General features: G+C 47.6%; 1 protein-coding gene across 2 annotated transcripts in view; it reads right to left on the reverse strand.

The window, feature by feature from the left end:
• TEX10 (testis expressed 10) overlaps positions 1-16,035 on the reverse strand; it is a 46,234-nt gene that overhangs the window by 3,684 nt on the left and 26,515 nt on the right. For both annotated transcript variants that reach the window (XM_077304625.1, XM_077304624.1), the window contains exons 10-11: positions 15,737-15,822; positions 13,634-13,767 (exon numbers count right to left, since the gene is read on the reverse strand). In XM_077304625.1, the coding sequence (XP_077160740.1) occupies positions 13,634-13,767; positions 15,737-15,822 (220 nt within the window). The remainder of the gene's footprint in view (positions 1-13,633; positions 13,768-15,736; positions 15,823-16,035) is intronic.

Here is a 16,035-nt window from a genome sequence, read left to right on the forward strand (position 1 = left end):
TACATAAAACAATCTATAACATATGAATAACCATATAATAATATTAATAACAGGTAGTTGTAACAATAAACAGTGTAAACAATGCTACAGTGAACAGTTTAAACAGGTCCAGAGCACTCTGGTGGAGTTCTGAGAGGGGGGGGGGAGCAGGGGCCCTTCAGTCGCTGTTGGTTATGCCTGGTCTCAACCAAATGCCTGGCGGAAGAGCTCCTTTTTGCAGGCCCTGCGGAACTGTTTAAGCTCTGTCAGGGCCCTGATCTCCTCCTGGAGCTCATTCCACCAGGTGGAATGAGGCCAGGCTTACTTCTTTTGGGCCAGGGACCATTAGCCAGTTGGTGGCGGTGGAGCGTAGGGATCTTTTGGGGGCATAGGCGGGGAGGTGATCCCTCAGGTACACTGGGCCCTGACCGCGTATGGCCTTGAAGGTAATTACCAGAACCTTTAGTCTGATCCAGAATTCAACTGGCAACCACTGCAGTTGGTGGAGAATGGGCCAGATGTGAGACCTCCACGGTGTTGCTGTGAGGATCCTGGCCACTGCATTTTGAACCAGCTGTAGTTTCCGGGCCAAGGCTAAGGGCAGGCCTGCGTAGAGCGAGTTACAAAAGTCCAGTCTAGAAGTGACCGCCGCATGGATCACTGTGGCTAGGTGTTCCGTAGCTTGGCTTGGCGGAGGTGGTAAAATGCCAGCTGTGCTACCTTTGTGACCTGAGCTTCCATTGTGAGGGAAGCGTCCAGAATCACATCCAGGTTCCTGGTGGAGTGAGCCATACTGAACTCTGTGCCTTCCAGGGTGGGCAGGTTCACTTCCTCACATGGCCCCTTCTTACTCAGCCACAGTCTTTGAAGGATTGCGCTTCAGATGACTCTGCTTCAGCCATCTCGTCACTGCTTCCAGGCAGCTGGCTAATGCTTCTGAGGGAGAGTCAGGGTGGCCATCCATCAGAAGAGCTGGGTGTCATCTGCATAATGATGACAACCCAGCCCAAACCTCCGTACCAGTTGTGCGAGAAGGCGCATGAAGATGTTGAATAGGATAGGAGAGAGGACCGCTCCTTGTGGGACTCCGCAAGTAACTTGTCGGCGGTCTGATATTTTCTCTCCTATTGCAACCCTCTGTCCACGATCCCGGAGGAAGGAGATCAGCCATTGAAGGGCTGTCCCTGGTATTCCAGCATCGATGAGGCGGTGAGCTAGAAGCTCATGATCGACTGTGTCAAACGCTGCTGAGAGGTCTAATAATATCAGCAGTGCCGACCCACCTCGGTCCAACTGGCGACGGAGGTCGTCCGTGAGAGCGACTAGCGCTGTCTCTACCCCATGGCCAGGCCGGAAGCCTGACTGGGATGGGTCTAGGACGGAAGCTTCTTCCAGGTACTCTGTCAGTTGGTTTGCGACTGCCCTTTCTATCATCTTGCCCAGAAACGCTAAGTGCGAGATGGGTTAATAGTTATTACAATGAAGCTTCAATTATATTTCCTGACCACACTTTTAATTTCAAGTTTTCAAAGGAAAACAACAAGATTAAAATTTTTAAATCTATAAAGTATTTGGCTACTGTACATTGCTGGAGAATAGATAAACAAGAAAGTAAAAGGACAGAATCCTTTAGACGTCTCATCTGGTAACCTGGCAAGTCAGCAAACCCACGTCAACAAGAGCCCTCCAGGGACAAAGTGCTTCCTGCAGCATGAGTAAATTCCTCCCAGGCCGTGTTCAATATTGAGGCTACAGATCCAATGCTAATGAGTACTTCCTGGTTGAGATGGAGAACAAGCTCCGCCTTCTACATTACCAAACGGAAAATCATGCCAATACCCAATTCATTAGGTTCAGTGTAGTTTTTTTTTTTTTTTTTTATAGTCATGCAATTTCCTGGGATTTATTCCTAGAACATTTTTGGTATGTCCTAAACAAGAAATCATTTATTTGTTTTCTTTATATGATGATGACATAGTGCCCGATATCCTTTCAAGAACAGTATTCTTGCTAATACACGGGATCTTTTCCTTCTACCCATGCATGGAAGTTAAACCAGAAGAAGAAGAAGAGTTGGTTCTTAAATGCCGCTTTTCCCTACCCGAAGGAGACACAAAGCGGCTTCCAGTCGCCTTCCCTTTCCTCTCCCCACAACAGACACCCTGTGGGGTGGGTGAGGCTGAGAGAGCCCTGAGATTACTGAAGAAGAAGAAGAGTTGGTTCTTAGATGCCGCTTTTGTCTACCTGAAGGCGGCTCAAAGCGGCTTACAGTCGCCTTCCCTTTCCTCTCCCCACAACAGACATCCTGCGGGGTGGGTGAGGCTGAGAGAGCCCTGACATCACTGCTCGGTCAGAACAGCTTTATCAGAGCTGTGGCGAGCCCAAGGCCACCCCGCTGGCAGCATGTGGGGGAGCGCGGAGTCAAACCCAGCTCGCCAGATGAGAAGATGTCTGCACTCCTAACCACTGCACCCACATGGGTACGGCTGCTGGTCCACTTGCTTCTTCAATTGCTTTGCCCAACTCACTGGGTGTCTGTAGCGCATCTGCAGGCAGAAACCTCCGAGGCGAAATATATTTCTATGCTGCCATCTCAGAACCGAACTACTGGAAGTCACCCACAATATAAAACAATAAATACCACATAAAATAACTCAACAGGAGCTAATCAAAATCATCAAAAATCAAAATAAAACTAAAATGACCAGTTTGCAAAAACAAAGCACAAGTAACCACAAACTATCAAGGAAAATATAAATCTGATCAGTATAAGATTACCAAAACAACCCACCCCCCAGTTGATCCTCTTTGTCGCACTACATCCACTGTCCCTCTTTACAGCTATCACAATTTCTCCCCTTTCCTCGTTTCTGTCCTTCCCACACCTTTCTTTATTCCTATTATCCCCAATTGCCCCCCTAGTCTTTCCTTCCCTCCCTCCCAAAGGTAGTCAGGTTGAAATAGCAACTCATCCAAAAGACTTGCCAAGTAAAATATCCCAGCAACTAAAAGTTTAAAAAATAGGATCAAGGTCTCTATACGGGAAACATTCCTTAGGTGGGGTGCCACCACTGGGGAAGGAGAAGCCTATTTGTGGGTGCCACACATGCATTATTGCGTAAGGCAGGGGAACATGCAGCATAGTTTGCAATGAAAATCTTCATTAATGGGCAGCCCATTTTTTCGAATGGCCAGGAAAACGGAGGGAAATATAGGGCCAAGAGCATCATAGGCCAGAAGCTACTGAAAGCAAATCATAACGCCTTCCTTTCCAAAAAACAAAAACTCCAGGTCTTGCTTTCAATTGCTGCTCTTCCCCCTTCCCACAGAATTCCTCTCCCCCAAACTATTTCCCCCAAAAAATATGCTGCACAGATTTCTTGACCATGTATCATTCAAAAAGTTCAGAATATTTGGACTGATTTGTGTGAAAATTTAGAAAAGTGTCACTTCTTGCAAAAACAAGACTTGCGAAAATGGGAATGTTAACATGCATAAGAATTTTCTGGAAATTGTGCAGAACGCTGAGCCCCCTCTGAGCTCCCAGGACTCCAGAATTCAGGGGAAGGGAGGATGGCTTTGGTGCCAGGACAGGTAAGAGGGATCAAATACATGCATGCCTAATAATGGGAACATTTTCTACAGTGAACAAGCAGGAACATGTGAATAGAGCCCCTAAACCAAAACCAGAATTGCCACTCTCCTGCCCACTTCTAATGCGGACTAATCTGGTGTGCCGGGTTTGACTACGCACTCCCCCACATGCAGCCAGCTGGGTGGCCCTGGGCTAGCCATAGTACCGAGCAGTAATATGAGGGCTCTCTCGGCCTCACCTCCCTCACAGGGTGTCTGCTGTGGGGAGAGGAAAGGGAAGGTGAATTTAAGCCGCTTTGAGACTCCTTCGGGTAGAGAAAAGCGACATATAAAAACCAACTCTTCTTCAAACATCAAAAGCTTAATTTCTATTAACACTCCCAAGTGAATTCCTTAATCTTAAGTGCAACTGTATTCCTAACTGTGTTGAGTAATATGGATTTGCAGGGTGGTTCTTATGATTTTCTCCTTTTAATTCTAACTTTTCCAAATGTTATCCTAAGTTTTTTTTCTGGCATTGGGTCACTGAATCAGGAGTGTTTTTACTTCTAGATCCCATGAGTTTAGTCTGCTCATGTAAAAGCAGCTTTTACCAACCATTCAAACAACTGGTAATTCTGCCCTGTCAAATTTATTTATGTCACAAAAGATTCTGCTCCCGACATGAGATTACGCTGAGAAACTGAAGTGCTTCAGAGGATTCTGGCTTGCTTATTACCCGTGCCATCATCTGAAAGCATAATTAACCTTACTCTGAAATAAGATACCAAGCACAGCTTGCACTACAGTGTCAAAGGGATTTAGCCTTCCTACAACTGGTTCACAAGGCCAGAAATGAACTGCTCTAAGAGTTCCTAAAAATGACTTTATTCTTGGCAAGCCAATTTTGGAATCACATATGCGTCATTTCTTAGGAAGCAGATTCAAATAAAATGTTAAGATCAAAGCCTGGAAATAGTTTTGCTGGAACTTAATACCCACCCTCAAACTCCTCTTTTACCTGCTGATTGTTAGACATTCCTGAAATACTGTTTCGGAGAGCCAGTCCACTGGGCGCCTCCTGCCACAAAGTAGAAGCTGCTAGCATTGGGCTTGGGGGAAGTGGGACTCTTGCCTCAGTAAAGCAGTCAGAAAAGGGTTAACTACCCCAACTCAGAAAACAGGGCTACTAACCATGAGAATCCTGTTTTATGGAGGAGCCTCAACTAATTTTGAACACTTTCTCAAAACATTTAAGCCCACCTTTCTCCTGACCGATAGCAAAACCATACAAAACAACATAATCAAAAACATCAACAAATAAACTGAAATACACTTAAAGCAATATTTGAAATCATTGCCAAATGTGCCCCCCCCTTTGAGATGGGGGAGGGGGCAAGGAAGTTTTTTAGCCACACGGATGTTGGATTTTCGTAGGGCAAACTTTAATAAACTCAGAGACATGATGAGTGTCATACCATGGACGAGAATGCTGGAAGGGAAGGGAGCATGTGAAGGGTGGGCACTACTCAAACAAGAGCTATTGCATGCTCAATCAATGACTATTCCAGAAAGACGAAAACACCGCAGGAGCTCTAAGAAGCCTATTTGGATGAACAGAGAACTTCAAGAGGAACTAAGAAAGAAAAGGGAAATATTGAGATAATGGAGGGAAGGACAGAGCTCTAAAGAAGAGTACCTACAGGTAACTAGAATTGTAGATTAATCATCAGAAAGGACAAAGCTGAGAGTCAGCTAAGATTGGCCAGGGAAGCCCATTGTAACAAGAAAAGATTTTTCAGTTATGTGAGGAGCAAACATAAAGTAAAAGAGGCAATAGGCCCGCTGTTGGGTGCAGATGGACAAACTCTAATGGAAGATGCAGAGAAAGCAGAAAGGCTCAGCGCCTATTTTACATCTGTTTTTTCCCCACAGGTCAAAGGGTTTAGGCACATCTAGAGATGGTAGTAGCCAAGGCATAGTGTCTGGGTGGGAGTTTAACATGGACAGAGAGGTTGTCGAGAGGCATTTAGCTGCACTAGATGAGTTCAAATCCCCTGGTCCAGATGAAATGCACCCGAGAGTGCTCAAAGAACTTTCCGGAGAACTTGCACAACCCTTGTCCATCATCTTCGGGACCTCTTTAAGGACTGGAGATGTCCCGGAGGACTGGAAGAGAGCAAACATTATTCCGATCTTCAAAAAAGGGAGGAAGGATGACCCAGAAAACTACAGACCAGTGAGTCTGACTTCTGTTATGGGGAAGATAATGGAGCAGATATTAAAGGGAGCGATCTCCAAACATCTGGAGGTCAATTTGGTGATCCAAGGAAATCAGCATGGATCAATCTCCAACAGGTCCCATCAGACGAAACTGGTTTCCTTTTTTGACAGGTTTGCTGGATCATGGAAATTCGGTTGATGTCGTTTACTTGTTCTGATGGATAAGCTGAAGGACTGCAATCTGGATTTTCAGATCGTTAGATGGATAGGGAATTGGTTAGAGAACCGCACTCAGAGTTGTTGTCAATGGTGTTTCATCAGACTGGAGAGAGGTGAGTAGCGGGGTACCTCTGGGCTCGGTGGAGGTGGAGGGACTACTCATCAAGTTTGCAGATGACACCAAATTGGGAGGACTGGAAAATACTCCGGAAGATAAAGACAGAGTTCAACGAGATCTGAACACAATGAAAATGGGCAAATGAGAACAATATGCAATTTAATAAAGATAAGTATAAAGTTCTGCATCTGGGTCAGAAAAATGAAAAGCATGCCTACTGGATGGGGGATACGCTTCTAGGTAACACTGTGTGTGAACGAGACCTTGGGGTACTTGTGGATTGTAAGCTAAACATGAGCTGGCAGTGTGATGCAGCGGTAAAAAAGTCAAATGCCATTTGGGGCTGTATCAACAGAGGCATCACATCAAAATCACAAGGTGTCATAGTCCCATTGTATACGGCACTGGTCAGACCACACCTGGAGTACTGTGTGCAGTTCTGGAGGCCTCACTTCAAGAAGGACGTGGATAAAATTGAAAGGGTACAGAGGAGAGCGACGAGGATGATCTGGGGCCAAGGGACCAAGCCCTATGAAGATAGGTTGAGGGACTTGGGAATGTTCAGCCTGGAGAAAAGGGGGTTGAGAGGGGACATGATAGCCCTCTTTAAGTATTTGAAAGGTTGTCACTTGGAGGAGGGCAGGATGCTGTTTCTGTTGGCTGCAGAAGAAGGACATGCTGCCTATAACGATATAGGCTAGATACCAGGAAAAAAATGTTCACAGTCAGAGTAGTTCAGCAGTGGAATAGGCTGCCTAAGGAGGTGGTGAGCTCCCCGCTCATTGGCAGTCTTCAAGCAAAGGTTGGATACACACTTTTCTTGGATGCTTTAGGATGCTTAGGGCTAGTCCTGAGTTGAGCAGGGGGTTGGACTAGATGGCCTGTATGGCCCCCTCTCTATGATTCTGTGATTCTGTGTCTGTTTCCAGTAGCCTGGATTCTCACTGCTCCAAATGTTCTTTGCTGCAGTCTCATTGGAGGGCAGAACCCCGCTGGACCTTATCTAGGAGGCTGTTCCACAGGCATGGAGAAGATGCTGAAAAAGCCCAAACCTAGATGGTTACAGAGCTTGCTGAAAACAGGGTTGCACTTACCTGTAAGTGTTGTTCATCGAGTGGTCTTCTGTTCCGTCACACATGGGGACTCTGTGGAATTGCAGGCCTGCCACGGAGAGGAACTCGCAAGCTATATACATATATAAATCTAGAAGCTCCCAAGAGTGCTCCCCCCTCCCCTACAGAGGCTGACATGCCCGCCCAAAGTCACATGATATGGGAGGGGCTAGCAATCTCCCCTCAGTTCTCCTTCCTGCCGCCGGAACAGGCAAGTCAATCCATTATCAGCATCCCACAGCGGGGGAGGAGGGAGGGTTGTGTGGCTGCATAGAAGACCACTCAATGAACAACAGTTACAGGTAAGTGCAACCCTGTTTTCATCTTCGTGGCTTCTGTGCAATCCCACATGGAAGACTAGCAAGATCACGCACCCTGGAGGTGGGTGTGGGCTTACATAGCAGAAAAATGGATTGAATCCACTCTACCCACAGAACCTCTCTCCAGGAGTTGACATCTATAACATAGTGGTGAACAAATGTGGATCAGGTCACTCCACTGCAGATGCCTATTAGAGGCAATCCAGCGAAGAAGACTGCAGAAAAAAAACTCTGAGCACAGGTAATTCAAAGAGATACCAACAAGGCAAAGCTTGTTAGTTTATGGAAACATAATTCAACATGATAATGTCTGTACTGAGGCCCTTCTACACATTTATGGGTCAGTAAGGCAAGTAAGGATTTCTACATTGCCTGGATCAGCCCATTCCATGATTTTTTTTTTTAAGAGTAGGGCCCTGGGAACATATCTCATACACAGATCCTTGGGCAGTATACGTTGAAGATGTTCTGCCTGAAACAGCCTGGTAGAACTATCTGGTGGATCAACAGTCTCTTCTCCAGAGAGTTCCCCTTCCTCTCTGTCTGACAGGACATCAGCTAGTGATGCATTGGAATGAACTTCGCTGCGGGCTACAGGGTTGAGATCACGCCATCTAGTTGCCAAGCGACAGTGGAGTCTCTGTCTGCTCCGCCCGCCCCCCGACTTCAGCAGCCTGTGCTCCCTCCTCCCCGGACGATAGGGCATCAGAATCTTCCTGGTTTCCAACGTCCTGAAGGAGTCTGGCGGGAATGGTGACTTGTGGGGAATGGTGCTCTGCCAGGGTGTCAACAAATGGGTAAAGAGAAGATTCCACATGGAGTCTCTACGACATATTTTGCAGATCCTGCAACAAGGAGACCTGCTAACATCCTTAGATCTCCGAGAGGCCTACCTGCACATTCCAATACATAAGGCATACAGAAATTACCTGCACTTTTACCACCAAGGCAAGCACTACCAGTACACAGCGCTTCCATTCGGCCTCTCCTCTGCACCCCGTGTGTTCACCAAGGTCATGGTCGCCCTAGTGGTGAAGTTGCGCCAGGAGGGCATTCACCTGTACCCATATTTGGATGACCTGCTTCTACGGGACAGAGATCAGGCGTCAGTGGAGACAAGGACTCGACAAACAGTCCAATTCGCCACGGGTTCCTGATCAACGAGGACAAGAGTCAGCTGACTCCCACTTCAGACATCACCCACCTAGGGGCACACATCTGTACACATCTGTCTACAGTTTTCCTTCCACAGGACAAGCAGATCAAGCAGAGGAACATTGTGACCAAGATAATGACCAGCGGGTCAGCCGATCTCATGTTGCTAGCCGCCATCCACGGGCGCATGATATCTACCATAGACATGATCCCTTGGGCACGTTTCCACTCTCGCCCACTGCAATGGTTCCTACTCCCATTCCAGCACCATATAGCCAGGCGCAGGAACAGGCACATGACCATACCAGACCAGATAAAATGACAACTCCAATGGTGGACACAACCCCGACATCTGCAAGAGGGAACAGTCTTCACTACGCAATCACAGATCATAATCACGACGGACGCCAGCCAAAGGGGCTGGGGTGCTCACTGCGGAGACCATACAGCTCAAGGACGATGGCCCCAAAGAGAAGGAGGTCACAGCATCAACTGGCTGGAGCTCTGGGCAGTCCGTCGAGCTCTACAGCCCTTCCAAATGCTGGTCCAAGGCGCACACGTTCTGATCCGCACCGACAACATGACAATGAAGGCACACATCAATCGACAAGGAGGGACTCAGTCACACTCCTTGTACCTCTGTTCCACTGGGCAGAAAAACACCTGTCCAGTCTCAAAGCAGAACACTTGAAAGGTCTGGTGAACTGCCAAGTGGACTGGCTCAGCAGGCAGGACTTAGACCCAGGAGAGTGGAGTCCGAACCGGGAGGTGTTCCAGGAATTGGTACAAAAATTGGGTCGCCCCTTTATGGACCTAATGGCAACGCCACACAACGCCCAGACGGACCGCTACTTGACCCGGTTCTACCACCAAACAGCAGAAGGAGAGGATGCTCTCAGCTGCCCCTGGCCTCAGGGTCTCCTGTATACATTCCCCCCCATCCCTATAATGGGGAAACTTCTACACAGGATATGAGTGGAAAAAGCAACCTTGATCGTCATGGCACCACATTGGCCTCACCACTCATGGTTCTCAGACCTGGTAAGGATGTTGCTAGCAACACCCTGGATGCACCCAATCCACAAGGATCTACTAGTACAGGGCCCGGTCTGCCACCCGGACCCAGAGTGGCTTCAGTTGACGGCCTGGAAGTTGAGAGGCGGTCCCTGCACCGTTTAAGTCTCCCAGCAGAAATTGTCAACATCATCATGCTTCAGGCCCGCCAAGAAATGGATATACAACCATACGTGTAGAGCCTTCTCAGCGTGGGCAAATAGACAGGGCATCGTGCCTATAAAACCATCCTATAAGGATGTCATAAAATTCCTATATGATGGCAGGATGCAAGGTCTACGTGCGGCTACCTTAAAATGCCACGTGGCAGCCCTGAATACAGTCCTGGGAAGGAACCATGCAAACTCACTCATCAAAAACTCATACGTGAGGCGCTTCATCAAAGGGGCTCAGCAACTGGACCCACCAATCCAACATCGTTATCCCACCTGGAGACTTCCCATAGTGCTCTGAGCATTGACCAAACCACCGTTCAAACCCATCAAACGGTCAGAGATCAAGTATCTCACATGGAAGGTGGCATTCCTGGTAGCAATCACATCCGCCAGGCGAGTGTCAGAACTGGCTGCCCTTTCGTCTAGGAAGGAGCTGTGCAGTTTCAAAAAGGATGCGGTCATTAAGGTTGCATCAAAATTTCACTTAGAACAGACTGTGACGCTCCCCGCGTACTATGCCAAGCCGGCTAACCCGGCAGAAAAAGAATTGCACAAACTGGATGTACGCAGGGCCTTATGCATCTGCCTCAACAACAACAGCAAGCCTTTAATAGCATATAAAAGTACAATATAAGAAGGGAAAGTGCAAAAGTTTCTCAACTTATCCTACCTCACAGGGCTGCTGTGAGGAGAAATTGGAAGATCACTATATCAGAGCCCTTAGCAGAGTCAAGGGAATATTGAGTTTCAACCAAAGGTGATCCCTTAAGGATTCTACTTTTTTTTCACCCCTCTGCCTCAGGGGGTGGAAATCTGTTTTCCAGAAGGATAGCCTCAGTAGTCCTTTCTATGGAAAAACATTGTGGAATTGTGGAACAATAGATCCATGAATGCTACATTTCAATAGGGAATGAGCACAGATGATGCAGACCCACAACCTGGACAGCATGCCCAAGGCTCACCCCCTATTTTGAGGGGTGCACAGTTGCCTCTGAGTGGGTGGGATTGGTTGGTAGTTCTGATCAGGATAAAAGAAGATCCCGACTATGCAGAACCTGCCTGCTTACCGTGGCCAATATTTTGGCTGTCAGCATGAACTTCTTTATGTGCCCAAGTATCTCATATGCCTGAGCACTAAATAAAAGTTTACCTTCAAAATAAAAAGCCCCCAGGTTTAGACCTGATTCTGGGCACCACAGGGAATGATTAGCCAAGAATACTGCATTCCAATATAGGCTGGCAATACTGTATTGTGGCTTTTTGCCCCCTTTCCTGAAGCACACAATTGCCACTCTCCCCATTGGAGTTATACTGCCACTATGCCAGTGGATCCCCTATGCGTCATAAAATATATTTTCCTCCCCTCAGTTTCAAAAGGGGGGAGGGGGAAAAGTGACAAACAGATCTAATCATTGCTGGTTGTACATCCAAATGATGGAGGTGGCTCTGAGATGCTTAATTTAAAACAATCCAAAATAAGAACAGCCTTCCCTCCTGAGTCTAAACATCCTGTTTTTCTGCTAATGCAGGTGTGAATGCAAGTTTACTTAGGGCAAGTTTACAAGGCTATGGTACCCTTGTTTCTATAATAATCAGTTCTGAGATGGTCTCAGATCCTTTGCCAGCAACTGTGTCAAAGATTCACTTGTGGTGGCAGCACGCAGCAGATGGCATCTATATAGCCTAGGACAAATCTCTTTCCCAATCTTTCATGGGTGTTGGGAATGCAGGCAGAGCTTACTTGCAGAGCTGATGCTCAATGTCGGGGGGCAGGGGGAGAGCCCCATTGCCTGTCCCTTGAATTTCCCCACACTCTGTGGTGCCACTTGGCAGTGATGCTCAATGGCACTGCTTGGCAGCAACGACTGGCGCTTGGTGGCAATACTATGGAGGCAAGCATGCTCGGGGTCTCATTGTCAGAGAGCTGGCAAATTGGTGAGTTGTGTGTCGGCACAGCACCTCTTGGCACCAAATTATGACATTTAGCATCACATGCAGTCATGACTTACGTGATCAAGGACTCTGAGTGCCAGGCAGCCCTTGGGAATCAGCCAGCAGCAGCAGATCTCGACATCATGGAGATGGTGCCTGCTGGCATCGAGGAGACCAATCGCCTCTAAATGCGAATGATAAACAGGCCGATGCCGAACTTCTTCTGTCTCCTTCACCGGTGGGCTACATGTGGCTCTAGACAGGGCAGATTCCTCCTTCGATTAGGCACCACCGGGTCTGGCACTGGGCACACCTGAGGAGGCTGCTGGCCATAAACCAGCCGCGCGGGCTCTCTGTCCTCGCAGGTCTGAGGCGCTGAGGCCGTTTCCCAGAGAGCTTCCAGACAAACTGCTCTTCTGGTTTGGCAGCAAGGCTGAGGCATTGTCTTCTGTCAGAACAGAGGTGAAGGACTCAGCTTTTCATTTGGGGCTATTTCACCCCACTATAGTCTCTCTCTCTCTCTCTTTTATTTACTTATTTAAACAAGGCCCATAATACCAGAATTCTGAGCCGTTCGCCTCCCTTCTGAATCTGAGGTAAAACTTCTCTTCGGCTTGCTGAGCAGCCCCTCTCAGCGGCGGCAGAAAAAGAACTGAGGGGGGAGTGTGGACCCCTCCCTTATCATGTGACTTTGGGCGCGAAAGTCACCCTCTGTGGGGGAGGGGGGAGCACTCTTGGGAGCTTCTAGATTTTTATAGGTATAAAGCTTGCGAGTTCCTCTCCGCGGCAGGCCTGCGATTCCGCAGAACCCCCACGAGGGACGGCACGGAAGCCACGAAGACGAACACTGCGACTGCAGAAGGAGGATGTCAGCCAACCTAGCGAAAACCACCAAGAATGAGATCTTTAAACTAAAAGCCTGAGAGAGAAAAAATGCTGTGAAAATGTTCAGAGATCATTTGCCTTCTGTTTAAATATGTTCTGAAGTCTGAATTAATATCCACACAGGAGAAAGGCTTTGCTCACACACACAGGTAGAATTTTCCTATTCAGGTGTTTTATCCTTGTATTTATGACACATAGTAACCCCTACATTATTCAGTTTTTAAAGTGCCTCATCTCTTTGGCAGTGGGACCTTTTGGGGCAAAATCTAACTACCGTATGTGCCCTATGTATAACCCCTGTGTATACTGTTTCTTCAACCTGCACATGACGCTATAGTATTCCAAATAATCATGGTACCGCCAACAGATTCTACTAGGAAGAGTGAAGCTGCCACACAGCAAAAGGCAAACATATTCTAAGGAGAAAACCACTGCAATGTCCCTTTCATTAAGATCACAACATGCTTCACTGCAATGGGCATCAGCTAAGCAAAGTAAATTCCCCCTCTGCTGATTTTCAAACAGAAGACTACCTGCTGCACAGTGATGCAGACTGAAGAAACCAGCTCAAAAATCAGTACTGAGATGTAGAGAGTGTACCCAGTGAGCCTCATCTCCTGCCGGGTTCCTAGGCAATGGGCAGAAACTGATGACCAGCCAGACTTTCCATTCACCCGGAGAACGCAAAGGTTGCTAAGGCCAACAGGCCCTGCAGGAAGAAGCAAAAGCATTTACTTTGGCAGTGCCATCCATGGCTGTTACCCAGGAGCCACTTACTCTGATGTTGTCCTTAGGCTCCCAATTGCCCTGAAATTAACAATTTGTCAGCTGCAGCAGGAAGGAGGGAGGGAGGGAGGGAGGAGCAGTACTCAGCATCTAAGACTTTACCTCTGTCACAGCCCAGTGATATAAAAACTGATCCAGATCTGTCAGGTAGAGCTGGACAGGAGACAGTTGTGTTTGGCTAATGTGAGGTCTGCCTCTTATGCTCTGCAGGCTAGTCAGTTCTTCTTTAGAAAAGCCTGGGGAAAAGAAATTGTGGGAAATTAGAATCAAGCCCCCAAAGTGAACCAGAGTTCCATTATTTTGTCTACAGCAGAAATATATTAGAGGCTCATCCGGACACTCATTTTGTGTACGTGTTTGTCAGGAACTAGGCAGAAGACACCCCAGTAAAGTCACCTGAACAAACAACTCCTCGAGACCACTCTTGGAGTGAAATCCAAAAGGAAGCTTTATTCTAGAGACTAGTACAGCAAGGCATCAACAGCAAAAGTTCAATGAACAAAACTCTTTGGCAGAGACAACGGATCAATAGTCCCCAGGGGTTACTTATACAGGAGACCAAATAAGGGAGGGGGCTGAGAGGGATCCGCAAGGCGGGAAAATACAATCGTTCTCAGAAGGGCCACCTGGCCTATGCTTTACAAGTGTTGAGGCTTCACAGCTTCTAGCAAGGTCAATCAGAACAGGAAGAGATAAGGTGTTCTGGCGATGAGATACTTTGGTATACAGAGGGAGGACAGGAATAAACAGGCAATTTATGGCTTTATGACAACAGCCTGGGAGTCTCTGGGAGAACACAGGTGAAATTCAGGTCAGGAACCAGGGTTCATGACAGTATTAAACACCAGTCAAAGTAAAACTGTAGTTTAAAAGTGTAGAGCAGTGGTACCCAACCTTTTTATCACTGGGGACCACTCAACCACTCAGAGCTAACCTTTCCTCCGAGGGTCTGACTTCCAATGGTCCTTCAGAGATTCAAAAAGAACCCCTCACATGACTGGGGAACAGAACCCACTGAAAGGAACAGGAGCCTTTTAAAAGATTGAACATACAAAACGATTTAAAATGGGGGGGGGGGGTGTCCGCCACACCATACAACGCCTAATCTTGGGCAGATGCTTGGACTTCCAGTGGAATTATGGATTAGAGTAAAAGTGCTTGTATTGACCTTTAAGGCCATCCATGATCTGGGTCCAGTGTATCTAAGGGACCACCTATGTGAGTACGCTGCCCGATGAGCATTATTATTATTTATTATTATTTATTTGATTTCTAGCCCACCACTCCCAAAATGGCTCGTGGCGGGTTACAACATAGATAAAACACCAAACTACTCAATAAATACACAAAATCAGTACACAAGATGTCTAGAAGCAGCAGAGACTACATATAATTAAACCAGGCCCATTGTCAACCGTAGGGGCAGAAAAAGTGGTTGCTGACCATTAATCCGCCATAAGAGTAATCCAAGGGGGGGAGGGTCCAGCTCTTCCTTAGGGCACCGGCCTCAACCATAAACCTGGCGGAAGAGCTCTGTCTTGCAGGCCCTGAAGAATGCCGGAAGCTTCCACAGGGCCCATAGCTCTTCTGGAGCTCATTCCACCAGATAGAGGCCAGGACCGAAAAGGCCCTGGCCCTAGTCGAGGCCAGACATGCTTCCCGGGGCCTGGGTATGACCAACAGATTTGTACCCGCAGAGCACAGAGCCCTGCGGGAGGCATAGGGCAAGAGGCGGTCCCTCAAGTAGGTGGGTCCCAGAATGCGCAGGTCCCTAAAGGTTAATACCAGAACCTTGAACCGGATCCAGGTAGCAACTGGTAGCCAATGCAGGTGCCTCAGCACAGGCTGGATGTGGGCCCTCCAAGATGCTCCTGTGAGGACCCTGGCAGCCGCATTTTGCACCCGTTGAAGTTTCCGGCTCAAGCCCAAGGGCAGGCCCGTGTAGAGCGAGTAACAGAAATCTATTCTGGAGGGGACTGTCACATGGATCACTGTGGCCAGATGTTCAGGGGACAAGCAGGGCACTAGTGGCCAGACCTGGCGAAGATGAAAAAAATGACTCTTGGCCAATACCAACAGGCTGATGGTCCCAAAGAGGTGCTGCCCCTCCTTTTCACCTCTATGTTATGTCTATTCGCTCTTTACATTTGTTTTTAATCACCCAGAAAGAAAATTCCATTTCTTTACTACTTTCACAAGAGTTACCTGTAAGGGTTGAAAATAAGAAGCTGAAGTAGTCCACCGCAGTCATAGAGCTGTGCACTGGATATTTTCCTCCCACGAAAGGTGACCTGGGGGGGGGGGGGGAGATCATATTCATAATTTAGGCCCAAGTTATACATAGCTGCCGGAGATTTAAATGCAAATAACTCCTAATCCTATATAACATGAAGTCTGAATTTAAATAGACAGCCCCTTCCCACCGGCCATGCTGCTCTCTTCCCCCCACAATCAGAGCCAGAAACTAAAAGCAAGAGAGACTGAGAGAAAAATACCAGGAAGGC

Source organism: Paroedura picta, chromosome 11, assembly GCF_049243985.1.
Source record: "Paroedura picta isolate Pp20150507F chromosome 11, Ppicta_v3.0, whole genome shotgun sequence".
Classification (NCBI taxonomy): Eukaryota; Metazoa; Chordata; class Lepidosauria; order Squamata; family Gekkonidae; genus Paroedura; species Paroedura picta.